We start from the raw sequence: 27,091 nt of genomic DNA, 5'->3' as shown, positions 1-27,091 counted from the left end.
TGCACTCTAAGTTGTTAATGTAGTGACAGAAAATATTCCTCAAATTAGTTTGACTATTGTTTGTTTGGTTTTGTCAGTTCCGTTCCGTAAATTTTAATGTCAAAGATGCACCACGCTGGAAGAACAATTTTTGAAAATACTGTAAAAATAATGAAAATTGTCGAAAATGATCGCAATGTAAATACTACTTTGTCATTCACACATGCAAAACAAAGCAAAAAAAAACCGTTTGAAACCAAAAAACCTCAATGCATAGGTGTCACACGAGTGACTCACCAGAAGCTCCAGAAGCTTGGGTGGGAAGTTCTTATGCATCTACCTATAGTCTGAACCTCTAAATGCCCAATAATTTTGCTGGTGAAAAACGCGCCTCAGAAAGTGCTTATTAAGTCGACAATGGTAACCAGGGTTTCGGTGAAAGTGGCATTATGAAATTGACTGGCAATAAGTTCTCGAACAGAAAGATGCATATTTGATCCAAATCGAATCATTATTTAATTTAAAGCAAAAATAATGGATTTCTTTTCACTAGACCTATTATATATGTATTAAAATATGTATAGTTCTTATTAAGTTCATTTTCCCGCCATGTGCTAAAAGATTAAAAGTACACCTGCAATCGCCTTGATTTTCTTCGAGCATTTACTTTTCCTTGTAATTCACCAGTTGCCCTTGATGCAAGCCCATATATAAACACACCCATATATACACAGTTAATGAGCGAAGAAAGTGCTCTTCATTTACGCCATTTGCATTCCACTTATGCAGTCTAGAATTCACCTCAAGCACCTGATTTGCTCACACGCTTCTACTAAAAGCGTCAATTAATTGGCTTTTAATGTCACTTCAATAATATTTTTAATTGCAGTTGCGCTGCTGGCTTAATTATGAGTATATATATAGCATATACATGCATATACATATATATTTTAGCATATGGTACATATATGTAAATACAAATACATACGAGACAAATTAGCCAACAACTTTGCGCCGAAGCAGTTGAATTCATACTTGAGCCTAGTTATAGAATTAGCAAATGCCAACAACAACCAATCACTACAGATGTTTAAAGGACATTAGCGAACAATAAATCGAATACGAGAATGAATAGCAGCATATGTACATATACTTGAATGTCTATATGTGTGCGTTCAGTAATTTATAGTAATAGAAAAACCTGTATCACTACATGAACTAGTTATGCGAATGCAGTAAAGGAGAATGAAGGAAAGTTCAATAGATAGTAAAACGCAGAAAAGTAGGTCAAATGATAAGGCAAAGAGGGCAGAGAGCATAGCGGGTCGTATGAGTAACCTACAAAATTCACTATGAGCACACACATGCAAGTATATGTACATAAAGGCATACATACATATGTGTAGATGCGAGTGCATTTTCGATACGAGTCGTGACTGAAGGGCAAAGGAATATTTTTTGGCTAAGAAATAAATATACACGTTACGTACATAAAGGTAACTACATACATTCATATAAAAATACCAGAAAAGGTAAATCTCGACATTTTATTAAAAACATTTATATCGACGCCTTGGATAAACAAAATCTTTATAATATGCATGTTTTTTGCAAGTCAGTGAAAAAAAATGATGGTATATTTCTTTTTTGTTCTTTGTTGTTGTTTTGAGATTTTGTGTTGTTGAAAGTATTTCGTCTATCTTGGAACCAGCATCAACACCAAAAACAACAGTCTCGAAAACCAACGCAGAATAACTTTTGCCAACAGGTGCTACTTCGGACTGAGTAGGCAATTGAGAAAGAAAATCCTCTCTCTCTCTCGACAACCAAAGACTAAACTCTAAAAGTCACTGTCCTGCTATATGGTGCAGAGGCATGCACGATGACAACATCTGATGAGTCGGCGTTACGATTTTCGAGTGCAAGATTTTGACGAAACTCAGGCTAAACTCCAATTGACGTCAAACAGCGAAATGGAGGAACGACTGTTGCGCTGTTGTAAGCACGGTTATAGCTACGTAAGCGCTGTCTACGCCAATAAAAGGGAAAAAAAAGAGATGGGTAAAGGAATAAGAACAACAGAGCCGTATTAATTTTAGCATCTAATTAGATCCGGACAGACAAACAAAATACCTGCTCATATTTTAATCCAATTCTATCTACACTTATTTTAAGACTTTTTTGTTGTTATTTTGTTTTTAATTTGCAATTTCGGCCAATTTTCGGAGCCTCATTCACAGTATTTTTGGACAGTTCCGCAGACATATTCATGTTTCGATGTTCCGTCACAAGCCTTCCTGAATAGTTTTAGATTATTCTAAATTGTTTACACTATTTACCTAGGCAACCTTGCGTACTAAATATGGATATGGTTTTGAATAGAAATCTAAGACTTTCTAATTCATCGCTCATCGTTTCGTTATTCCTCAAGTATTACTCGTATCTTTGCATCAATTTCACGTTCAATTACCCAAAACTGCAGCAGCCCAGTCAGCTTGAGGCAATTTGTGCTCTGTCGTGTTAGATTTATTTATGTAAATATATACTGCTTGTAAAGCTTGTATTATTTTTCTCATTCCACCCCTTCTAAACTAGTTCAAGTACATTGAAAATGTGTCAGTCATTTTCATATTGGGAAGTGACCTACTTACTCATATATATACAATATATATACATATATGTACATAAGCACATGTTCATAACGCATACTTATGGCTCCATATTTTAATGTTTTCAAATCTAAGATTTTTCCAATGTACTCAATTAGAATTGTAATAAATTACAATAGATTTTTTTTTTCATCGTAAGGCGAAGCAATGCATCTTCATTCATTCGAATTCTATTTTCAGCTGCAATTTCACAACAATTTCGTGCTGATGGACTCAATAATACAAAATTACATAGTTATAGCTGTAATAAGCATGCACGCCCGTGTGTTTTGTACATAAATAGGCATGTAATGTACATACATATGTATTTGCGTCTTCTCAAGAAGCAACGGAAGTTTTGTCTCGCCTTAATGCTACTTAAAATGTGTTCAACAAATTTATGTGGCAGCTTGACATTTTGGTTCAACTTGCTGAGTAAAATAAATACAGATTTGCAGAGTAAAATATATTTCAAAATTAGACAAACATTTTAAGGAAAAATGTATATTACACATTGAGAAGTAAAAGTAACACTTAAATTATTGGAAAACTGAAAAATAAAATATTTATTTCGAATAGAAAAATATTATACTAAGCTTGATTATTTTTAAAAATGTTTTTTTTTCGATTTTCCGGATATGCATCCATTAGTTTTCTCAATTAGGGCAGAAATAAACAAATCTGTTGGTACACTATATATGGAGGCCAGGTCAAGTTTTCGCCCAATTGTATCCATTTGAGGCACAGTGATAAACTGTTATGAGTAAAATACGTTTAAAAATTTTCATTGAGATAACTCAAATATTGACCGATATATCTAGCATAAAGTCACCAGGAAGTTCGAAAATCTCTATATATTAGGTATATGGGGGCTCAGGGAAGTATTGACCCGATTCCACACACTTTGGATACACAGAATTACTATTGCAAGAAAAGGATTCTGTCTGAATTTCTATTGCATACCTTACACATTAATCGATATTTTCGAACAAGAGTCAACTATAAGTACTGGGCTCCACGTATTCGGTACCTAGGGTATTGAACAGTTTTGATTGGATTTGAACAATTTTTTGTCATAAGTTGGCATACACTAAAGGCACTATTCGTGCAAAGTTTAATCCCATTATATTAATTGCTTCTTGATTTGTGTACTACAACTGAACGAATCAAGTGGAACTTAAAATTGTGCTATATGGGAAGTAGACGTGGTTGTTGTCCGATTTCACTCATTTTCATAGAGTGACATAAGAATATGAAGAAAATCATTTAGTTATTGATTTATTGCGCTTTTAGTAATTTTAAACAGCACCGTTATATGGGGAGTGAGTGGGGTTTTCCTTCGATTTCATCCTCTTACACACTATCGGTAGGAGTTCCTATAATGTTCGTGCTGGCCGAATTTAGTTATTGTAGCTTAAGTGGCTTAGGAGTTATATACATACACATTTTTCAAAATTTTTTATCCACAGGTGCCCCTTGTACTGCAATCTTTTGTGCCTAACTCAACTCAACTCATGATAATATTAAAAAAGTGAAGGATATCGATCAACCATCGTATTATCAAATTTGCCTCCGGGCTTCTTACTGAAGAGACATGTCAAAAGAGTGGGAAAAATATTACGTCGTTTGCTATCCTTATCGGTCTACTTTTGTACCGTCCCAAAAACAGTTGGAAATCGACTACATTTCAAGCCAAATGGGTTGTGTTCATGTCGATAATACCGAAATTTAAAACTTCGACCAAAATGCAGTTGTTGGAAAATTCCAGTAAATGTATAACGTCAGAAGAAGGCGAAACCGATTCCCCAATCGATGACGATGGAGCAGATGTTCCACTGCCCGACCATGAGGAAGTTCGAATGGCATTTACCCGTCTGAAGAACAAAAAAAACGGCGGGCCGATGGATTTCCGGCCAAGCTATTCAAACACGTCGGCGAAGAACTGATAAGGAGCATGCAACAACTCTTTTGTCGAATATGGTGGGACGAAAGCATCCCCAACGATTGGAATTTAAGTGTGCTTTACCCAATCCACAAAAAGGGAGACCCCACAATTTGCGCCAACTACCGTGGGATAAGCCTCCTCAACATCGATGTATTATGTGAAAGATTTAAGCCCACCGTAAACTGATTGGACCTTATCAGTGTGGCATAAGACCTGGCAAATCAACAACTGACCAGATATTCACAATGCGCCAAATCTTGGAAAAGACTCGTGAAAAGAGAATCGACACGCACTACCTTTTCGTCGATTTCAAAGCTGCTTTTGACAGCACGAAAAGGAGCTGCCTTTATGCCGCGATGTCTGACTTTGGTATCCCCGTAAAACTAATACGGCTGTGTAAAATGACGTCGATCAACACCAAAAGCTCCGTCAGAATCAGAAAGGACCTCGTCGAGCCGTTCGATACCAAACGACGTTTCATACAAGGCGACTCCCTTCTTCAATCTGCTGCTGGAGAAAACAATTCGAGCTGCAGAACTAATCAGAGAAGGTACCATCTTCTATAAGAGTTTACAGCTGCTGGCGTACGCCGATGATATTTATATCATTGGCCTTAACAACCGCTACGTTAGTTCTGCTTTCTCCAGAATTGATAAGGCAGCAAAACAAATGGTTCTAGTGGTGAACGAGGCCAAGACCAAATATCTTCTGTCATCAAACAAACAGTTTCGAGAGAAAGATTCTGCAGAAGATTTAAGAACCTTTGCGCGATGGTCACGGCAAATATCGCATTCGATGTAACGATGAGCTATATGAGATATACGACGACATTGACATAGCTCAGCGAATTAGAAGACAGCGGCTACGCTGGCTAGGTCATATCGTCCGAATGAACGAAAACACTCCAACTCTGAAAGTATTCGACGCAGTACCCGCCGGGGGAAGCAAAGGAAGAGGAAGACCTCCACTCCGTTGGAAGGACCAGGTGGAGAAGGACCTGCTTCGCTTGGAATCTCCAATTGGCGCCACCTTGCGAAAAGAAGAAACGACTGGCGCGTTGTTGTTAACTCGGCTATAATCGTGTAAGCGTTGTCTACGCCAGTAAAGAAGAAGAGAAACTGGCGGATGAATTAATAAATAAATAAAAATACTAAATGAATTTTAAAGACTATTTTAGGTTTTCAACACACTTCTATATACATACATAAAACATTGCCTACACATAGGATTTTTCGAGCCAATGTCACGGCTGGAACGAAATTATTGAAACAGTGTTGAGCTGAAAGACCGTTACATATAGTTTAAGTATATTTTTTATACTCTCACAACAAAGTTGCTAAAGAGAGTATTATAGTTTTGTTCACATAACGGTTGTTTGTAAGTCCTAAAACTAAAAGAGTCAGATATAGGGTTATATATACCAAAGTGATCAGGGTGACGAGTAGAGTTGAAATCCGGATGTCTGTCTGTCCGTCTGTCCGTCCGTCCGTGCAAGCTGTAACTTGAGTACACGTATTTCTTGGCTCCATAAAAAGGTTAAGTTCGAAGACGGACAAAATCGACCCACTGCCACGCCCACAAAATGGCGGAAACCAAAAACCTATAAAGTGTCATAACTAAGCCATAAATAAAGATATTAAAATGAAATTTGGCACAAAGGATCACATTAGGGAGGGGCATATTTGGACGTAATTTTTTTGGAAAAGTGGGCGTGGCCCCGCCCCCTAAAAAGTTTTTTGTATATATCTCGGAAACTACTATAGCTATGTCAACCAAACTCTACAGAATCGTTTCCTTCAGGCATCTCCATATACAGTTCAAAAATGGAAGAAATCGGATAATAACCACGCCCACCTCCCATACAAAGGTTATGTTGAAAATCACTAAAAGTGCGTTAACCGACTAACAAAAAACGTCAGAAACACAAAATTTTACGGAAGAAATGGCAGAAGGAAGCTGCACCCAGGCTTTTTTTAAAAATTGAAAATGGGCGTGGCGTCGCCCACTTATGGACCAAAAACCATATCTCAGGAAATAATCGACCGATTTCAATGAAATTCGGTATATAATATTTCCTTAACACCCAGATGACATGTATGGGTGAAATCGGTTCACAACCACGCCTTCTTCCAATATTACGCTATTTTGAATTCCATCTGATGCCTTCTCTTTATAATATACACATTAGGAACAAATGATGATAGCGGAATAAAACTTTACACAAATACGGTATTTGAGCTGAGGTATCCCTTGTGGAAAAATTGTCGTGATCGGACTATAACTTTTCAAGGTCCCTTATATCGAACACGAAGAACTCAGTGCCTAACCTAACCTAACCTAATTTTTCACCGAAAATATCGGTAAATCTCTCAGAATTTAATTCTAATTAATTTTACAACAAAATAAAAAAATATGTAAATGACGGATAATAAAATCTCGATTATCACTTTATCATGCGAGAGTATAAAATGTTCGGTGACACCCGAACTTAGCCCTTCCTTACTTGTTTATATATGTATATAGAGTCTGCTTCATGAGTAATGTTCGAAGTAATAGCATTGTATTAAGTTTTCCACGAAGTTTGTAACACATTTTTTCTTGTTTTAAAACAAATTTCATATTAAATTCAAGGCAAGTTTACAAACTTTAGCCGATAAACCGCATAATTTGTTTATTGTTGCTCAAATAAAAATTGTAATTATTTTTTAAACATAAATATTTATTTAAATAAATCGTGGCTAAAATTTAACTTTTTATAAAATTCTTATATAAGGCAATTTAAATATTAAATAAATTTCATTTTTGCTGCAAATTCAAGTTATGCAAGCTTAAGTGAACTTGAAAGTTTGTAACTACAACAACAACAAAAATTGGAAAATGAAAGTTGCAATTGCAATCATACTCGCATTTAAAGGTCATGCGGTGCTGCGGAGGCTCAATTTTACGCAACGGATATACATAAATACATACATACAAATATATGCACAGAAACTCAGCTATGTGTATGTATGTATATACATATTATACATAGAGTAAGAGCGTGCAAGAGCATACGAATGACTGATTTTACTCGTTTAGTGTTTTTGTTGTTTTGCAGTGTCCTTTACGTGCAGCCACTGCGGCTGTAATGCACCCACCCAGAGTTACCACCCGATAAATTGTTGCATTGCTGCTCTAGTAAATCTGTCCGTCTGTGCGTGTGTCGGCATATCTGCAGTCTGCTTTTGCGGATGCTGTTGCCGCCACTGGTGCCATTGTTTTTGTTGTTGCATGCCTGCCTCAGTTGGCAATGGTTGTGTTTGCACTGTTGCACGAAGGACAAAGTAGCGATGGCGAAATGGGCAGCAACTAACGTGCCTTAAAGCAGCAAACATACATCAAGTCAGTATGTATTTGTGCATGTATTTGTAATATATACATACATATATACATATACGCAACTATGTGTCTAAATAACCGTTTTGTGGTTTTCGTTCGCATTTCGATTTTATTTGTGTTGCTGTTGTTGCTCCCAGGACGATCACGCAAGAATTCGGTCAAGTTTAACCAACAGTGTCATCTAGCGAGTAAATGCTCGTCGTTTTGTAATCACACCAACACATAAGTACATACGGTGTATCTACAGCCTCATTTCTCAATGTCACTGTTGAAGCTAAAGCGCATTCTTCTCTTTTCGCTTGATTAAGTAACTAATCCCTATTGTAAAGTGTATGAGATTACATATTTTCTAATATAATACATGGCTCAGCTTACTTTTTAATTATTATGTTATTAAACTACCGTTGCTTTGGATAACAAATGTCGAGTTTTAATTGAGTTCAAGTGGCTAATAAAACTTGTAGGTGTTTTATTATATAACCTGAAGTGAGAATGCTAACTACATCTGCTCCGAAGCTGGAATATCATTACCAAAAAAAAATTTCGATACAAGAACTTGATTTTGATCGATCAGTTGGTATGATAGCAATATGCTCCAGTAATCCAATCCAAACATTTTTTCAGACAATTATAATGCTGCTTTAGAAAATATTCCAGGCCAAATTTCGTGAAGAGATGTTGTATAATAAAAATTATTTTTATACAGGGCTCTGATTTTGTTCGATCAGTTTGTTTTAATTGTCAAGGTGTCTTCATTAAATTTGGCATAAATAATTATTAAAGGCCGTATTACAGTTTCCGAGCATATTGTTCAGATCGGACTAATAAATCTAAAGCTCCAAACAACATTTTTAAAAACAATGTATCCGATACGATGATCATTGGGTTCTCTATCTCAATCAACTCCTGTTTATTCGTGCGAAATACAGGGTGGGCCATATAAAATTTTAAATTTCGAAGATAGGGCGTAAAAGATTAAGTGTAGCGTTTGCTGTATAGCGCCGTCCTGCTGGAACCAAATGTTGTCCAAGTCTTCCTCTTCAATTTGCTTGAAGAAAAATTCGGTTAACATTGCGCGATATCGCGCACCATGGCGAACGGCGGTTCCTTCTTCATTTTCGAAGGAAAATGGGCGATGATTCCACCAGACAAAATTCGCACCATACAGTGATTCGTGCTGGTTGCATTGGCTTCTCGACGATTACGTGCGGGGTTTCTGTGCCCCAAATGCGACAATTCTGCTTGTTAACGTATCCATCGAGGTGGAGCCATCGAGGGTGAGCTTCGTCCGAAAAGATGATTTTTCGGTAAAATTGACCACCCTCGGTCAAACGATCTTCTGCCCAATCTGCGAACTGTAGAATAGTGAATAGCGACCCATTTCGCAAACTTTAGACTTTTTACTGAATATCTGTCACTTTTCGAATGGTATTTGACGTTTCCAATGTCGAAATATAGATAATTCAAATTTAAAACGTTTGATGGCCCACCCGTTATTAAATCACCTAGGAACGGTAGTTTAGGGTGGCGCAAAGTTCGGATAATAATCATCACACCTTTTTCCACCAAAAATAATGGTTTTTTTTTGTAGAACTAATTCTGTACAGCATTTTTAACCGTAAATCGAGAACTTGCACTGATTGGATAAGCTATAATTCAAACTTTACCTATTTTTTTGTAGACTTTCAAAGCGTGAACTTAGACTTGGTGTGATACTTGAGATTTTTAGTGGACTTCGTTTTTGTCCAAGTATCCAGGTTTTGTGATTCAAGTAGCGGTATTTGTACCAGATCAAATGAGTGAATGAGCTGAGTCAATTTAGCCATCTGCGTCTGTCTTTTTGCGAATTACAGTTTTTGAGATATCGATTTGAAATTTTGCATACGTGTGTTTTCCCCAAGGAGCTACTTATTTGTCGAAACCCCCGATATCGCATCACTATATAATGTAGCTGTGAAACAAACTGATCAATCGAAAGCAAAAAAATCTTTGTATGGAAAACTTTTTTCATCTGAAAAATTATCTTCACCAAATTTGGCACAAGTTATTGTCCAATGGAAGCTATAAGCGCCGAAGAAATTGTTCAGATGGGGCCACCACAGCATATAGCTACCATTCAAAGTAACTTTTGGTCGGCTACGTTTTCAGATTTGGTCAAATTTTTAATTAAATAAAACAAGATTTAAATTTTCGCTATTTCAAAAACTCTCCACACTTGGCGAAGTTAAAAGACTATTCCGAACATATTTTGTATGAAATTTTCGTACTGCCGCCGCCAAGCTTTCATTATTTTTAATGCAATGAAGACACTTTGTTCTGTCGGGTAGCGATCCATTTCTACTAAGCTTGTTTTAGGGTTGTCAACACTTTACCATATACATAAATGGAGGCAAATTTACATCTTGTGTTAATTTTAAATTTAATTTTACATATGGTTTGTATAAGAAATGGACTTGTGTAGGGTATTTTAATTTCGGTGCAGGCGAGATTAACGTTTTGTCTTGTTTTTTACCAACTTCTTTTACAAAACATTTTAAATAGTCCGGCAGGCATAGCAACAACGTAGGTTAGGTTAGGTTAGGTTACATGGCTGGTCAAAGATCGCACGTGGACTATACGTAGTCCTTTGTGATGCCATAGAAAATAGAACTCCTAGATCGGCAAAACAACAACAGCGTAAGTAAGTTAAAAATTTTGAATTTGTGCAAAGATTTAATATTTTTAATAATAAAAAGTACAAAAAAGCAAGAAGAAATCATTACTACAAGTAAATTTGTGACTATAGAAGTGTAACCGGCGTTGCAGGTTTACCCAATCATCGGCCAACTACCATAGTGCCTCACCTTACTCCAGCGCACATTGAGCGCCAGCAACCATAAAAGAGAGTGGAATCGTTTGAGAAAGAAAAGATTTATGGACTTTATGCAAAATTATATGAAAATATACAGAAGTGTGTGTGTGAGTGTTTGACGGCAACAAATTAAACCACTATCGCTTGGAGGCTTGGTGAACACTCCTAATGGATTATTTCACATGCCTTAATATCTGTCAGTCTGTCGAGGGGTCTAGCGTGTACATATGAACCGTACAAAAACAAAAATCACACTGCAAGACATTACCACCATTTCTAGCAATAACGGTTACCACTGCATGTGCATAATACATTGTAACTGTCTTCCGGGCTACACACAGCTGACGGCGCTACAATCAGCTGGAACCGGCTGGTGCAGCTCGTGGCGGTGGTTATTTCTTCAACTGGCAGGTTGTGATTTGTGTTTTACTGTCTTATTTTTCACTGTTTTTTAATTTTTATTTTTGTTTTTGCCGCACAATCTCTTTGTTGCACAATGTTAGTGCTGTCATTGCTGCAATGCCAATTTATTTGACGGGGGAGATTTGCACTTAAAACGTTTTATGCAATCAAGTTGCTGGTTTTGCATTGCATTGTTGTCGCTTTGTGTTTCTCTTCCGCAATGTGCTTTTAGGGGAATCATAGAATTGCTTTTTATGTGTGTTTGTTTGTGAATCGTAATTTAGGGCCTTCTTTGTATCTTCCGCTCTGGCCTATAATTCTGTTAATTGTATTAACGCATACTAAATCTATTACCATCTTAGCCAAATTCGAAAAAAACAGTGCATTTCACTACACTGTGCTTCGATATATGTATAAGTAGATCGAATCGGATCGTCAAATCTAATAATTTTTTAAATCAAATATTGATCTATATTGTATAATATCTATTATTCTAGAAATTTTGTTATTTTTGTTATTAAAATTTTACATTTCATTATTCAGAGATGTTTGAATGAAAAAAAATATGTCGATAAGAAATATTAATTTTTTTATAACATAGTCAAAAAACATAATTATCAATAAAAATAAAAATATATGTTGACTTTTGTTCATAATATTTACGAAATTTATGTAAAATTTATTTATTTTTAACCTTTTTGTATTTGAGTTGCTTACAAAATATAAAAAAACGACAATCGATTAATATCCATGATGATCTCTCGAGTATTCAGTATATTCAAAATGGCAGACAAGAGTTCTTTTCAGTTTTGTGACCTGCTAACTATCAGATCTCAAATTTTAGGCAATATTTTTAGACTAACGCTAGAGACTGTTTAGTGAATAGTAACTAGTCACAAATGAAGATTTTACTTCAAAATGTCTCAAATAGAGACAAGAGACTCGTTGCAGAGTCCCGCTATTAGAGTGATTTGTTTTGTCATTTGTAGTATCTCTCAACTTTTTGGGTCCTTTGTCACATTTCCATGCAGTTTCAGTGTCACTAAGGTTTCAAACATACAAACTTACATACTGCAAGCAAACAAACCTACAGGTGGAGCTAATAAAATCGTTATAAAAGTGCTATAAATAGGTTCAGACCTCTCCCTATTCCTCTTTCCAGTTAAATTCGCTTTGCAATGATTTTACCTTTTGGGTTATCTGGAGTTATTTACCATCGTGCTATACTTTAAAAATTGTGCGACTAGAAAGTAGTACTAGTCAGGCCTCCTGTTTATGCACTTCTTTAATGGAAGTTTGATAATTTTATAGAAAGATTGAAGGATCATATTTTCATAAGCTACAAGTAACATTAGCTGATTTTTAAAAAGTTCTATATTTTTTCTAAAGGGTCTTAGAACCTTTGGATTTCTGAATTAATTCAAATACAAATGGGTAGCTCAGTGATAATTACTTTTTTACCATGAATATTATTTACCATCATATATTTTAGTTATTGTAGGCTTAATATTGTATTAACAGATGAAATACAAACCCCTATGAAGAAAGTCACTAGGGGCTTTTGCATCCAGAAAAAATAGTGTTCGGTGTATGCCAATACCAACCTACTAAGTTCCAAATTATTCGACGGTGTATTAAGAAAAAGACCTGTGGATATTGACATCTACGTCATGTGGTTTGTCTCTACGAGTATTAGATCATTGTTTGTGGGTTACGTCAATGATTTATGCTGATAAGCCTGCTATTACTAGAAAATTGGGCTGAGAGAGTGAACTTCGCAAGGCGTATTCACGGTAGTCATCAGCCCACAAATACTTTCGGAAACTAAAAGTTATACATATTCCGAACTAATAAAGACCAAGTATTAGTTATTTCAATCATACAAGTTGAAGTACTTCTAAGAAACCCTCATTTTTTGAAGCTAAGGAAATATTACACAAATTACATTCAGAACAATGTATTTTATAGAATGAGCGTAGAGCATAACTCAATTTCTTAGCTCATACTTTTGCAATACTTCATTTCCCAATCTTTTTCTAAAAATTTACTACAATATTATTTCCTTTCATAACTCTTCTTAAAATAGATTCGCGAATTCCGCATATTTTCATTCACATACTGATAAAAGAAAATAATTTAATGCCTGGCAAGTGTACAAAAGCGGCTATATTTAATGCTGACAGGTGTAACGGTGTAATGTCGACAATGCGAAAACAAAGTGCAACAACAAAGCTGGCGTCAAGCACGTGCGAGCTTAAATAGTAAAATTTAAATTATTGCTGCTGTTGTTGTTGATTAAATTGTGCAACAGGCGTGACTGGAGTAGTTTTGAAAGTTGCGGATTGTAAATGAAAATTGATATTAGCTTTGTTTTAAGCGTTGACGAAGTGATGATAGTGAAAGCGTAAAATTTGCAAAGTAAACAATAATTGGTGATTTAAAAAATAACCATGAATTGAAACAAATTACTTTTATCATGGAAATATATATTTTTTTTAAGTTTATGAGTCGGCGATTTCAAGTAAGAGTTTAAAGAGATTGATAACATATTGTTGGTTTACTCGAAATCTCTTCATTTATAAATGACGATCTAAGCTAAATTAAAAGGCGTCAAAACTCAACTCCTTCGACCAAAAAATGTTTGTCTGCCCTCTGCACCGCTCTTCCTTTAGCAAAATGATGATTTCAGTGGTTCTACTGTACAGTGATTTATAGTGTAAAATAAAGTAAAAACTAAAATAACTAAAATTAAACCTGTTTTAATAAATAAACAAGAGGAAACCGTTAACTGCGACAGCATCGAATGGTACAAATAAAGAAGTTTCCATACAATACCTTAATTTTAATTTTTAAGTATGTGTATATCTGTTTTGTTCTTTTATTTGTAATGTTTTTTACGTGGCGGGTCCCAAATCCAAAACAATAACTTGAGATATTATCTTAAATTTTGCGCCCATCGTTTTCACTCCAAAAAGCTGAACTTTGTCGAAACTGCCGGCATCGAACCACTATAGCATATACTACAAACTGACCGATCAAAATTAAGTTCTTTAAAAGCCGAATATCTCGAGAAGTATTAATGATAGCGATTTTGACCTCGGATCTTTTTTATAGCAAATAAAATTTCCTACAAATTTGTCATGTAAATTTTTTCTATAGCTCCTGTCATTTACGAGATATATACAAAAAAATGCGAAATTCTTGGAAAAATCGGGCTTAGAGCCCTGTACTGCTTCGCCGGTGTGAGTTCCGACTTTGTTGCACTGGGCACTTTTGTAGAGTAAACAAATCTGAGAAATATGCGTCTAAAGTCAAAGCGATGCCTTAAAATACCTCTGATCTGTAGCAATTTAAAGATAAAAACTCGCGATTGTAGTGTATTTTCTATGGAAAATTTTTACTGGCCTTGGTCCAGTTCTTAATGTTAATGTTAAGGGCTAAAGTTTTCATTTTTTTTAGGGTATTTCCAAGGAAATTTTGTGACAGGACTGAAAAAAATTAATAGTTAAAAAAAACAACAAGAAAAAACGTTAACTTCGGTTGCACCGAAGCTAAATACCCTTCACAGGTGCATTTCTGTTAGTAACTATGTGTTCAGTTTGGAAGCTACATACATATATGCTATAGTAATCCGTTCTGATTGCCTTAAAAACTAATCTGTACCAAATTTCGTGAATATATCTTGTCAAATGTGAAAGTTGTCCATACAAGAACTTGATTCTGATCGTTCAGTTTGTATGGTAGCTATATGCTATAGTTAACCGATCTGAACAATTTTTTCGGAGATTACATTGTTACCTTAGAAAATAATATGTACCAAATTTCGTGAATATATCTTGTCAAATGTGAAAGTTTTCCATACAAGAACTTGATTCCGATCGTTCAGTTTGTATGGCAGCTACATGTTATAGTGGTCCGATATCGGCCGTTCCGACAAATGAGCAGCTTCTTGAAGAGAAAATGACGTTTGCAAAATTTCAAAACGATATCTTAAAAACTGAGGGACTAGTTCGTATATATACAGACAGACGGACAGACAGACGGACATGGCTAAATCGACTCAGCTCAACATACTGATCATTTATATACTTTATAGGGTCTTCGACGCTTCCTTCTGGGTGTTACAAACTACGTGACAAACTTAATACATATGTTCTGTTCAGGGTATAAAAACACCCTAATATGTATAAGTTATCAGCATGACAAGCCGAGTCGATTTGTGTATACCCGAAATAGTTCCCCAGGTTTTGAGATATATGTAGATCTAAAATTTTCAACACATCTTTTTCTGTCCTGGTCATTAGTCGGAAACGCCGATACCGAATCACTACAGCATATAGCTATCATATAAACTGAACAATAAAATTCTTGTATGGAAAATTTGCGAAGGGTATGACAGCTTCGGTGAAAGTAAAGTTTTTTTCATCTCATTTGTATTGAATCCAACTGCTGTGCTGTATTGAGAGCAGAGCACAGAGTAAATAAGCGAAGCCGTGACAAATGGAGGAAAGCTGTTATAACTGTATCACATTAAATGGGGTTTAGGGTTTATATCAAATTTTGTTTTAAATCAAGAGACGTCTGTCTTAATATTTTTAGTCCATATTATGCATAGTCATTTTCCTCCGCCTCAATGTACTTTCAAATCGTTAGTAAGATTTTTTTCAGTAAAAACATCAACAATAATTTCTCAAGTGGGTAAAATGGTGCGCAATTTGGTTGTTATAAAAAGTATTATACTCTTGACGAGTTGATAAATTTTGATTTTTTGTTTTCATTGCGCAGCTATCAATCAAGGTAAACAAAATAAAGAGAGGTAACAGGAAATCTAACAACCGTTATTATCAAGGTGAAAGGTGTGACTATGACTCACGAGAGTTGAGTGTTCAAAATAATAAACCGTTATCAGTTTTACAAACGCTAAGTTGAAGTGATAACAATTGAAAAAAGAGTATGCATATTAAGATGTCTATCAAAAATAATTGTAACAATACATTTCTGTAAATCAGATTAAATATGTATGTAATTATATTTCCGTCACCTGATTTTTGAAGAGCAAATGAAATGAAATTATGTGATCGCCTTAATGTGAAATTTTCGAGAAATCGACTTTTTTTGTTGCATTATCGGTTAGTATACACTATAATAAACACGCTCTCAAATTTTGAAATCGAAATTTCAATTTTTATGGTCACTCCAGCGTTTCTTGTAGAAAGGGAACAGAGTGGGGAACATAGCTACACCAATCGCGCTTTCTAAGAATGGGGTGTTCCAAAACGGTTTCCACGCTCAAAGGAAGAGTTTTGAAGATTTTTTTTTAAATCTGCCTATTTTTTTCTAAAAAAATCTTTCGAAAGAAGGGCAGAAATCGATACTTTTTGTTCAAACCACTCAAAAAACTGAATTTTACCGTTAGAATAAAATAGAATAGAATATTAATTGAGGTTCTGCACCGCGACCTATGGTCTATTGTGCCCTCTCCTATATCACATGACCTCCCAGAGCCCCAGCAGCCTGAACAGTTCCAGTAGTTTGCCGGGCGCTAGTGAGGTGATGTGATCCCTGCTGATTTACCGTTACTGTGCCACAAAACAGCTGTTATAATTGCTGCAAAAAATTGTCCAGCTCAGTTTGACAATTAGTAGAGCACGTAAATTTGTTGTTTTGTTCTTTAAGTGCAGCGGAGCGTTAGAAGACACATTTGTCAGCACTGCATGCTCACACAGGTGACATTTTGTCTGCAATTTGCAGCTGTACGTGCTTTATCAAAGTTGTCATTAAGCTTTTATTTGATTGCATTGTTTTTGCAGTTGTGCGTGTGTTACCATTTCCGTTACACGAAAAATATCTACGGTACTAATTGCACTTCATGCGTTGAGTGGCAAAAGTTTTTAATTGTCTTTCATACTCTTGGCGAAGTTGCCGAAGAGTGGCGAAAAGTCGATTAATCATTTTGATGTACGTTACAGTTATTTTTTTTAGTAAACTAGGAGAGCAAGTGCAATGAAACGCGTCACTGCCGATAAAGTACAATACAATGAAGGTAAAGATAAAAGTCAACAATTTGTTTAGAGATGTGGAGTAGATATTTATTTCATATGTACATATGTGCTTGTACACTGTCGAGCGAAACTGTGACATTGGGAAGAATACATGAACCTCAAACTTAGCGAGTATAACAATTTACCTGCTACATTGAGTGATTTTTATATAATTATTGCGTCGTTTAGATAATAATTTTGTGGTACTGAGGACCACAGGGATTAACTCAGCATATTTCTTAAAAGCCTAACTCTCTAACATTTAGGAGCAGGAGCTGTACGTATGCTTGACCTCCGTCTGTAGTTCCGACCAAAACGACAATACAGGATGGTCCAATCCACTTTGCTTTTAAATATTAGACAAATTATTATTGTGAATGTGTTACTGATTAAGAAAGTGAACCTTTTATTTATGTTTCCAGCAACACGTTTAAATTTTGTCTTTGTTTTAACGCATCCATGGAGGACTGTTTGGAACTGTTTTAAAATATTAAGGGTATTTTTTAAACATATTCAAAAAACGCACTACAATTTTTGAAAAAAAAATATTTTTCGAGTTACACCTGATCTCCGACTGCGCTAAAAAATGTCCACCACTGTGCAATGATGACTGCCTAGTACTAGAAGATTTGTCCAAAAAATAACCTGTTGCCGGAAAAAATCAATATCTGACAAAAAGGTGGGGTATTTAAAAAAAGTGGATTTTTACTCAAAATAGTTCGATCTTCGCCCGCCAAAATTTGATTTTTATTAGATAACAAAGCTGAGGTAATTTTGAATGCAGAACTATGTATGTACAAAACCTGCAGAAAAAATTAGAAAAACTGATCCGACAATTTGTCTCCGAATAATCACTGCAGCAAATTTGGGAAACGTGCTTTAAAAAAAAAAACATGTTGGACTATTTAGCTATTGACCTCAGCGGTTAAATTTTGGAAGTTTGTATATAAAAAGTTGTTTGAAATAAACAAAAAAAATTTTAGTATGTTATTTTTAAAGCCATAGACCGACGAAATATCGAAGTCGATTAATTATCAATTTCGAACTACATAAGTTAGTCTTTTAAATATGTAAAAATAAAACGCGGTGCAGCTTTTTAAACCCAAATAAATTCATAAAGTATACTTTCATAAAATTTATTTTAATAAAGTCCTCAGAACTTAGTCTTCTTCTTTTTCTTAATTGGGGAAGACACCGCTTACGCGATTATAGCCGAGTTAACAACCGTGCGCCAGTCGTTTCTTCTTAGTCAGACATCGAAAATAGGAAAAAAAATTGTCAAACCACTCCCCTAAATACTTAAATAGATTTTACTTGGCATAAGCCCTAAACCCAACCAAATATTACAAAAAAAATGAATTAATGACATGGAAATATTGAATTCTCTATAATTATTGTTTTTAACCCGAAAAAGTGAATGTGACTGTTATAATTTTCATAAAAAATTAAACTCCCAAGTACTTACCGCTTTCGTTTCCCGCATTCGAGCACCTTTTTGCACACCCAACCTTCATCCGTTTTGACCCAAGCCTCACCGGGCGAACGCCAGTCGCGCGAATAGAACGGCATTACTCTAGATTTAACTTTCGCAGTTGTTTTAATTACCGTTAGTTTGTGTGGCTGCTGTCACTCACTGCAAGCGCTCGCTAACCGAAGCAACTGCTGCTGTTGTTGTTGTAGTGGTTCCGCGTTGATCCTTTCAATTAATGCACTTAATTGTTTAGTTACTTTTTTAAATCCGTTAAAAACCCACAATTTAATTTCAAGTTGTATGATTGCACTTATTAATAATGCTCGAATTAAAAAAACTGTATTGTTTTCGCTTTGTTGTTGTTGTATTAAAATTCGTTCGGACGGTTTTACAGTTCCACACGCACGTTTGCTATTTGTAATAATTATTCTGTTTCTTCATTTATGACTGAAAGCAGGAAAATTTTTAATTGCAATCATTGTGCTATTCTTAATTTGAAAATTTCATATACATATATTTGTATGTGTGTGTGGATGTACATACATATGTTTCTGTATCCAAAAGAACTGTGTTCACATATGCATATATATTCCAGATTAAATACATATGCACATACATAAGTATGTATGTAACTATATGCACGTTCGTCTAGCTTTTGTTGCGAAATTGCCCTGCCATTTATTGTATAACAGCCGTTGGTGAAGTAAACGAGCGACTTCGTCGTCCCTCCTTCTGACCGCATTCACCTACTTTTACTTACCCGCTCAACCATCATTATCATATTAATCATCGTTTGCGTGGGCAAATGATTTTAATGCAATTCAATGATTCCCCGGTAATTGCTTTTGATTGCTGGTGGGGTGGGGTGGCGTGTAGAACGTGAGCAATGAAGAACATTACAATTTGTGATTGTTTTTAAACAAAAAATTTTATTTTCACTGTGAATTGATAAGTAAGTGCAATATAATAACGGTAGAATGGTGCAATCATTTCAATAGTGCATAAAAAATATTCGTTAGAATGTAAGATCCAGACCCGATGACTCGAACTCAAGTTACAAAAAAAAATGGAGTAGCTGCCATTTCCTGATTTCACCAATAGTATTATTGTTTTTTTTCGATATTTGCAAATTCTAAGCAGAAAAATCTTCCACACCGCCAGTCAGTTTTTTCCGGAGGTCTTCTTGGAGATCGGTTGTGGGATCAACGGAATTCAAAAATTTTCAGAATGAATTGCCAATTACTTACGTACATGAAATGCTTTAAATTTATATTATTTCTATTTTTCTAACTTGCAAGTGAATATAACTCCTGAAAGGAAGAAACCTGAACTAGTCGAAATCCAGCTTAAAATCCTCACTCAGGAAAATCTGAACTTAAGTGTAAAAGTCTTTTGTTACATAATCTGCGAGTGATTCCAAGGCATTAAAGAGTTTCTCATAAAGGATAACGTTGTGATTCAATCTTTCATCAGAACGAAACTCGAAATTACCACACCAACCTCTTAATGCATAAAAGCTTCGGCTACTTCTTTGATATGAATTGGTTGGTACTTCACGAAATTTGGCATAGAATATTGTTCAAGACAACATTATAAGCTTCAAATAAGTAAGTCGGTAAGATCTGACCACTATAGAAGTTGTGTCATACAAACTAACCGATCTAAATCAAGTTCTGGTGTGGGAAACCTTTTATTTGAACCTGAGTGAACTTTTTCTACTCAGAATTTCAGTGTGAAATAATTATTTATCTTTACAACAACAACAATATTACTTTTTAGGACAGAGATATACGATCTTTACATATTGATATGATTGAAAAACCATAATAAAGATATCATTTGGAGTTAATTGAGTTCGAGCTGATTTCTTGCATTGCTGCTTTAAGCTGATATTAACAATTTCCCTCTATAATACTCTTCAGATTAGAACTGGCTAAAAATAGTTATAATCTGATTTTTTCGCATTACGAGTATTTCATATTTTCATTGGACCGTTAAAGCTATATTTTATATTTCAAATTAACTGTTAATGAGCGCTCAACACATTATATATCACAAATTTAACTTTCTTTCGAGTAGATAGTCACTTAAGTCTTAGCCATCCCATAGATCTTAAAATATCTATTTTGCACTTTTAGACATTTCTTACCAATTAGGTACATCGCTAATCAATGCAGTTTATGTAAGTATATCGGATAACCATAAACAAGCAAAAAAGTTACAGTAAAAAATATACCAATATACAGACATATGTAACCGCTATGAAAACAAAGAACGTTTTTGCTTCAACAACTCTGTGGTCAAATAGGCCGTTGCACAGTCTCGCACCAAACATGCATATGCGCTTTAAAGCGTTAATAATTATTCACACACATTCATACACATGTGCTCGTACGTTGTGGAGCACGAAGTTTAATAACACTGTTGGTGAAGGAGAGTAGTGGCGGGTATATGCATGAGACTCGTGCTTTTTTCTGGCACTTGACTTGTTGTTATTCTGTTTTGTTGTTATTGGCAATTTCGAAATTGTGTGGTAGACAGCTGATTTCTGCTTTTATGCTTTCTGTATGTTTTCTATTTTGTATGCAATATGCTTTGTTGTATCTTTTCGTTGTTTTTGTATACTTTTGTGATAGACATTTCATGTTTTTTACACATTTTCTGCTTTGCTTTGCACTTTCGCAGCAACAGAGTAGAGTGCATGCAAGGCAATGCAGGGCAGAAAAAAATAAATAGACAAAAATGCGCAAATACAGATTTATATGTATATGTAAATATAGACACACATACAAATGTATAATTTCATTAAAATCAGAAAAAAATATAAATTGCTTTGTTTGTTTTGTTTCTTTAAATTTCTTTTCGCTGTTTGTTTTTGGCAGTTACAAATTCTCCTCTCTTCAAACTCACTCAAAGAAAATCATATACACACACTTACATTCATATGTGAATGCTGAGTTTACTACTATTTTGCGCAATTTGCCTTTAGAAAGCTTCTTCCATATGCCTTAAGCAATTATGTATAGTCCAAAACATATAATTATATGGATTAATCACAGAAACTTTATTGTATTATTTAAAAACTTTTTCGTTTTTCAATTTTCTGTTTGGTTTATAACTGTGTTTTTGGCAGTATAGCAAAGGGCAAGAATAATTGCGCATCAACAGCAACAAATGCTTTTATGCTTTTTTCACTTTTTTACTACACTTTTATACGGTTGAAAACAATGTAACTCAGTTTTTTTTTTATAGAAATTTCGCTTTTCTTGATCAGCAGTTGAAAATAATGTTCTTCACGAGCCGAGTCACAAAAGTGAACTGAGCACAACGTACAGGAAAAGCCAATGCAGCCATTGCCAGCTCCATTTCGTTCGAATTGTCTGCGGAAGGGGGAGCAGTTTGGTATTTGGAAAATTTTACAGCAACAACAAGGAAGTGCAATTGCGCGTTGCCAGAAAATAGTTAGTTACAAAGTAATGTGGAAAATAATATTTTATAAATTATTCTCAAAACTTTGCAAAAATTAAAAAAATATGTAAATAAAATATTGTAAATTTTAAACTTTAAACGCGAATAACTCGAAAACTATAAGCTTCCTGCGGCTACACCTATATTCGTGATCTGGAGAATCTCCTCTATCCGACCATACCCATTTTATTCCCGAAATCCTGGGACGGTGTACTAAAGCCGACCCAAATTTATAAATATTAAAGAGTGAAAGAAAAAATTAAGAAAAAATTATGGAAATATTAAATATAAAAAAACTATTACTAAATGGTTAATGCATATCACCCTGTGCCTTGAGTTAACCTCAATTTTCTACACCAATGTGCCAAAAACAGCTGTTCAGCTGTGAAAATAAAATGCGTTAGACTAGAAGGAATAATTTTCAACTACTGAAAGTAATTTCACAAATAATTTATAGCAAATCTAAGAACGATAAAATAATCCTAACGTATACAAATAATAATATGTCAGCCGCTCCTGATGGTAAATTGCCCAATATCAAATTCGATGGTAATGCACCGAAGTTGGATAAAGCGCAACTAGAGTTTATGAAAATCATCGAACAACAAAATTTGGTGCGTGTGGAAAAGTTGCAGCGCATACGTAGAAATAACCTGATTACAGCCGGCATCTTGGGCGCATCCGTGTTGGGTATATATGCCTACTCAATGCTATCAGTGCAACAAGAAGATTTCTTAGATGATTTTGAGGAACCGAAAAAAGTTTCAAAACAATAAGAACTAGTTACATAAAGTTATATTTAGTTTTAAGACAAGCACACAGCAAGCGAAAGAAAAGTTTGTATTGTGTAATTTAGCATTATCTTTGGGAGTTCCTCATTTTTTGTTGCAAACAGAGTAAGTTCATTATTGTGCTTTATTTACGCTTTTAATATACTTCGTTTTACTTTTTTTTAGTTAAATTTAATAAAAAATGCCACATGCTGCTGCACGGGTGCTCACTGGGGGCGTACGATTACCGCCCATGCCAACCATACGCGATCTGGTGAAACTTTATAAATTGCAGGCCATTAAACATATGAGTCAGAATTTCATTATGGATGAACGGTTAACGGATAAAATTGTAAAGTCTGCCGGTCGTATAGATCCACAAGACACGGTGTTAGAAGTCGGGCCGGGTCCGGGTGGCATAACACGTTCGATTTTGCGACGCACGCCTGGTCGTTTGGTGCTTGTGGAAAAGGATGTACGCTTTATGCCAACATTAGAGTTGTTAAAGGAATGCGCACGTCCACTACATACACAAGTAGACATCTATCAAGGTGATATATTGCGTTTTGACATGGAGAAACATATACCAATGTCCGAATATCGCTTACATCTGATTGGCAACTTACCTTTTGCTATTTCTACGCGCCTACTTATAAATTGGTTGAAAGATCTGTCATTGCGGCGTGGTGGCTTTCGTCGTCCGGACACTGCTATGACACTCACCTTCCAGAAAGAAGTGGCTGTGCGCATTTGTGCACCACTAGGTCATGAACAGCGTTGTCGCTTATCGATAATGTCGCAAATATGGACTACACCGTTTATGAAATTTGTAATACCAGGCAAAGCCTTTGTGCCGAAACCAGAAGTCGATGTGGGCGTTGTAAAGTTGATACCCCTGAAGCAGCCAAAAACCACGCTACCATTCGAACTGGTTGAACGTGTTGTCCGTCACATATTTAATATGCGGCAAAAGTATTGCCGACGCGGTTATAGTACCCTTTTTCCACCCGAAGATCGTGAAGATGTAACGGATACGCTTTTCGAGTTGGCCGATGTAGATCCAACCGTCAGACCATTCGAGTTGTCTGTGGAGGAATGTTTGCGTCTGGCAACAGTATATTCAGATTTCAAAGACAAACATCCCGAAGTGGCTCGATATGATTACCGCGCAAGAAAATTACCAATTGATGAATATTTGGATTAATGTTTGGAAAATGTATAGTATGAATTATGAAACTATTACTTTTTTAAGAAAATGTAATTTCTGTACTTTCGCTTGTTTCGTCAACATAATTTTATTAAAAATTGTTGTTTTGAATTACTTGTTCATATTTGTATAAATAAAATTAATATTCGAGCTTATGAAATATTGATATAATTTATAAACATGTACTGGACGGCTGCACGAGTTACACATAATTACCACATAAAAACGTCATGATATAAAATTTGCACTTGGACGGAATGTTTAATCTACTTTTGTCATTCGTATTAGTATTTCCGGTAGAATTATTGTCAAAATGGCGGTTTTACAATAGCGACGAGGAATGACATATACAAATTATGAGAAAACGAATATTTTCGCGTTTAAATGCTTAGATATGTATGTCTTAGGTACTATTTTAATAAGTTTTGTTATTATCAAAGGCACTTTGGGTGTAAAAATTAATTTTGAGATGGTTGCGTAAGTTATACTACAGCTTTCAAATTAGCTTTCTTGCGAGAAGCAAGGCTATGCTGAGGGAACCCAACAGCGGCAGTGAGTTGATAGCAGTCGCTTTAGCACCATTACAGCGATGATCCAAGAAGCAGAAGCAGAACGTGACATCTTTAAAATAATCACGCTTTACGTCATGTTCTTTTATTGTGTGATTGACGTAGTGTGCCAGACGGAGGTCCTTTGCGGCTGGACGGCAACCTTCGTATTTATCAGCTGGAATATCAGTACGGAAACTCAACGCACTCAAGCAGTCACGCGTTATTGTCTCTTGTGCTGGAAGACAAAAAATGTTTGATTATTGGTTGATGAATTCGTTCCCCTGAATACAAACCTCCACGTTTCTCAATAATTTTAACACATATGTCATTACTCTCAGGACATTGCTCCCCTAGAAAACCTATGCCACGCCAGTTAAATTTCTCCCCACAACCTGGAGTGGCCGATGTGCAGCGGTAGCACCATATTGCTGAAGCTAGTGTTGGAACAAAACATGTTACATTTTTTTGGAGATCTTGATTTAAATTATTTCCAATAAAGGTTTAAAGTACTTTTTATTTCTGTGACAAGCATTTCTCTATAGCATTAATTGCTCTATGATTAATCTTGCAATTTTTAAAATGTGTAAGGTTCAATGTGCGAGTGGAAATTATTAATTCCATCTCCTCACTCACCTTCACGAATAGCCAATATTGCTACTACACATAAAATAACTATTTCTTTTTTATACATTTTACATACAACAAATAACCAGAAATTATAAATTTAACTATAAAATCCTTGAAAAGTTTTCGTATACAATGGTTTTGGTAAACAAATATGTTAAACAATTCGGAAATGATTTGACAACGCCCAGCAGTCATTTGACAACCAAAAGTGTCACCCATCACCCTTGCCACCTTGCTGGTGTTTTTAATTTGCCACGGCGAAAAAAGTGCAAAGCGAATTCATAGATAAGATAACTAAAACATGAAGCATTAGAGTATTTAAGCAGAACATAAAGAAATACAACTATTGATTTCATTATATTTAGTCCACAGATATTATATTTTTCTTATACTTTAGTTTATTTTTCAACATTTCAGGTTTTGAGTCGCACAAACGCTGTGTCAATGTGAGATAAAATTTTAACAATAATCTCTTTGCGGATTATCATATGGCAAGGTCATGATAATGTGTAATGTCAGCATTGACATATCTCGATGTACTAGCAAAGGAAACAGAAATTTTCCAAAATTTTCATTAAGAAGTGATTTCAGATTTCACAAACGTATTTTATTTAGATACGCTTCAAGAAACTACCAAAAATGGACACCAATATCATTATACGTGCGCTGATTAACGATATGATAGCGTTGCCTCAGCGTAATGATATGAACATCAATTCAGAACACATTACAATGTTGGAAGGGGGAAATACTGCAAGAAATAGTTCAAGCGGTCGTCGGGGACAAAGAGCTAGGAAGTCTGTCGTGATTCCACGACGTCAACATCGCGCTCTAGGCTTGCACACATTACCAACAACTGCGGTTTCATATGAAGACGCAACGTTAATACATCGTGTTTGGAAGCGTTACGTGCGTGAAGCGCTGGGTATAGAACAAGGCGACGTTCTGCCCACGGTAGATGAGAAAGGTCACGATCCCATTTGCCAAGCGTTGATGAAAATGGAACTGCATGGTGCTAAAATAAAAGTACTGGAATCGAAATGCGAAACTTTGGTGGGATTGATTGGTGTTGTGGTGTTGGAAACGAAAAATATATTCAAAATAGTAAGCACAGATGATCGTTTAAGATCGATACCGAAGCAAGACAGCGTTTTTTGCATTACCATTGGAAATATAGAAGTTGTCGCTTACGGTAAACAATTATTGACACGCAGCGCAGAGCGCAGCGTCAAAAAGATAAAGGCCATCTTGGATTTTTCTAGTGTCGACTAAGAAGTCCTTTTACTAAAAGTTATTAAACAATTGTCGAAAAGCGGTCAAATAAACTGATAGTACAAAATACAAAAAATTATATAAAGCTGAAATGAGATCATAATTTGACAATTGGCTATGTAGTCAACGATCAATATTAGATTAGGTTACACTAATTTGTATACCTCTTTATAACATTTTTATGCAAAGTCTTGCTTAATATTATAATAACATTTTTTGCAATTAATGCAAATATTTACTATATCCTACTTACTTACTTTAGAATTAACTTTTTCACAAATATTACATATTATTAATTACATTACTAACCATGCTTATATACTTTCAATAATAAAATCAAAACCAAACAAAAAAATTGGGATTTTTGTAATTATTGTTCTCATAAGTTTTAAAAATACTTTTTAATTGACCAAACTGAGTTCGTTAGCTTTTCATGCCACTTTAATCCAATGGTACAATCGCGAATAGTGCGCGATACCCT

General features: G+C 35.2%; 5 protein-coding genes across 9 annotated transcripts in view; 3 read left to right on the top strand and 2 right to left on the bottom strand.

The window, feature by feature from the left end:
- LOC105224752 (F-box only protein 32) overlaps window positions 1-22,051 on the bottom strand; it is a 30,166-nt gene extending 8,115 nt beyond the window's left edge. The window contains exons 1-2 of one of the 4 annotated variants that reach the window (XM_011202943.4): window positions 21,626-22,051; window positions 18,710-19,162 (exon numbers count right to left, since the gene is read on the bottom strand). In XM_011202943.4, coding sequence (XP_011201245.2) covers window positions 18,710-18,813 — 104 coding nt within the window. In that variant the 5' untranslated portion in view covers window positions 18,814-19,162; window positions 21,626-22,051. The remainder of the gene's footprint in view (window positions 1-18,709; window positions 19,163-21,625) is intronic. The other 3 variants (XM_029549601.2, XM_011202944.4, XM_029549602.2) reach the window with 3 other exon arrangements.
- Window positions 22,052-22,686: 635 nt separating this feature from the next.
- On the top strand, window positions 22,687-23,083 carry LOC105224756 (cytochrome c oxidase assembly factor 3, mitochondrial). The gene has a single exon (XM_011202950.4). The coding sequence runs from the start codon at window positions 22,687-22,689 to the stop codon at window positions 22,957-22,959; it is 273 nt and encodes a 90-aa protein (XP_011201252.2). The 3' UTR covers window positions 22,960-23,083.
- A 72-nt stretch (window positions 23,084-23,155) lies between these two features.
- LOC105224754 (dimethyladenosine transferase 1, mitochondrial) lies at window positions 23,156-24,320 on the top strand. Its single transcript, XM_049458854.1, has one exon. It carries the CDS (start codon window positions 23,156-23,158, stop codon window positions 24,155-24,157), a length of 1,002 nt encoding a protein of 333 aa, XP_049314811.1. The 3' UTR covers window positions 24,158-24,320.
- On the bottom strand, window positions 24,224-25,544 carry LOC105224753 (uncharacterized). Of its 2 annotated transcripts, none has more exons than XM_011202947.4 (3): window positions 25,345-25,544; window positions 25,005-25,145; window positions 24,224-24,946 (listed from the first exon to the last, which is right to left on the bottom strand). In XM_011202947.4, the coding sequence occupies exons 1-3, from the start codon at window positions 25,400-25,402 to the stop codon at window positions 24,657-24,659; spliced, it is 489 nt and encodes a 162-aa protein (XP_011201249.1). In that variant the 5' UTR covers window positions 25,403-25,544; the 3' UTR covers window positions 24,224-24,656. The 2 variants fall into 2 exon arrangements, with proteins under 2 accessions (XP_011201249.1, XP_029405457.1); XM_029549597.2 differs by having other exon boundaries at window positions 25,222-25,351.
- Window positions 25,545-25,843: 299 nt separating this feature from the next.
- LOC105224757 (ribonuclease P protein subunit p29) lies at window positions 25,844-26,961 on the top strand. Its single transcript, XM_011202951.4, has one exon. It carries the CDS (start codon window positions 25,978-25,980, stop codon window positions 26,608-26,610), a length of 633 nt encoding a protein of 210 aa, XP_011201253.2. The 5' UTR covers window positions 25,844-25,977; the 3' UTR covers window positions 26,611-26,961.
- Window positions 26,962-27,091: the final 130 nt, after the last annotated feature.

The sequence above is a fragment of the Bactrocera dorsalis genome, chromosome 5 (assembly GCF_023373825.1).
Source record: "Bactrocera dorsalis isolate Fly_Bdor chromosome 5, ASM2337382v1, whole genome shotgun sequence".
NCBI classification, from domain to species: Eukaryota; Metazoa; Arthropoda; class Insecta; order Diptera; family Tephritidae; genus Bactrocera; species Bactrocera dorsalis.
This window is presented reverse-complemented; position numbering and strand designations above follow the sequence as displayed.

Excerpts from the sequence above, each read along its gene's own strand:
- LOC105224756 (XM_011202950.4), top strand. The coding sequence starts at position 22,687 with ATGTCAGCCGCTCCTGATGGTAAATTGCCCAATATCAAATTCGATGGT.
- LOC105224753 (XM_011202947.4), bottom strand. The coding sequence starts at position 25,402 with ATGTATAAAAAAGAAATAGTTATTTTATGTGTAGTAGCAATATTGGCT. Across the intron at positions 25,146-25,344 it reads AATATTGGCTATTCGTGAAG|CTTCAGCAATATGGTGCTAC; the intron begins GTGAGTGAGGAG and ends TTCCAACACTAG. Across the intron at positions 24,947-25,004 it reads AATTATTGAGAAACGTGGAG|CACAAGAGACAATAACGCGT; the intron begins GTTTGTATTCAG and ends TTTGTCTTCCAG.
- LOC105224754 (XM_049458854.1), top strand. The coding sequence starts at position 23,156 with ATGCCACATGCTGCTGCACGGGTGCTCACTGGGGGCGTACGATTACCG.
- LOC105224757 (XM_011202951.4), top strand. The coding sequence starts at position 25,978 with ATGGACACCAATATCATTATACGTGCGCTGATTAACGATATGATAGCG.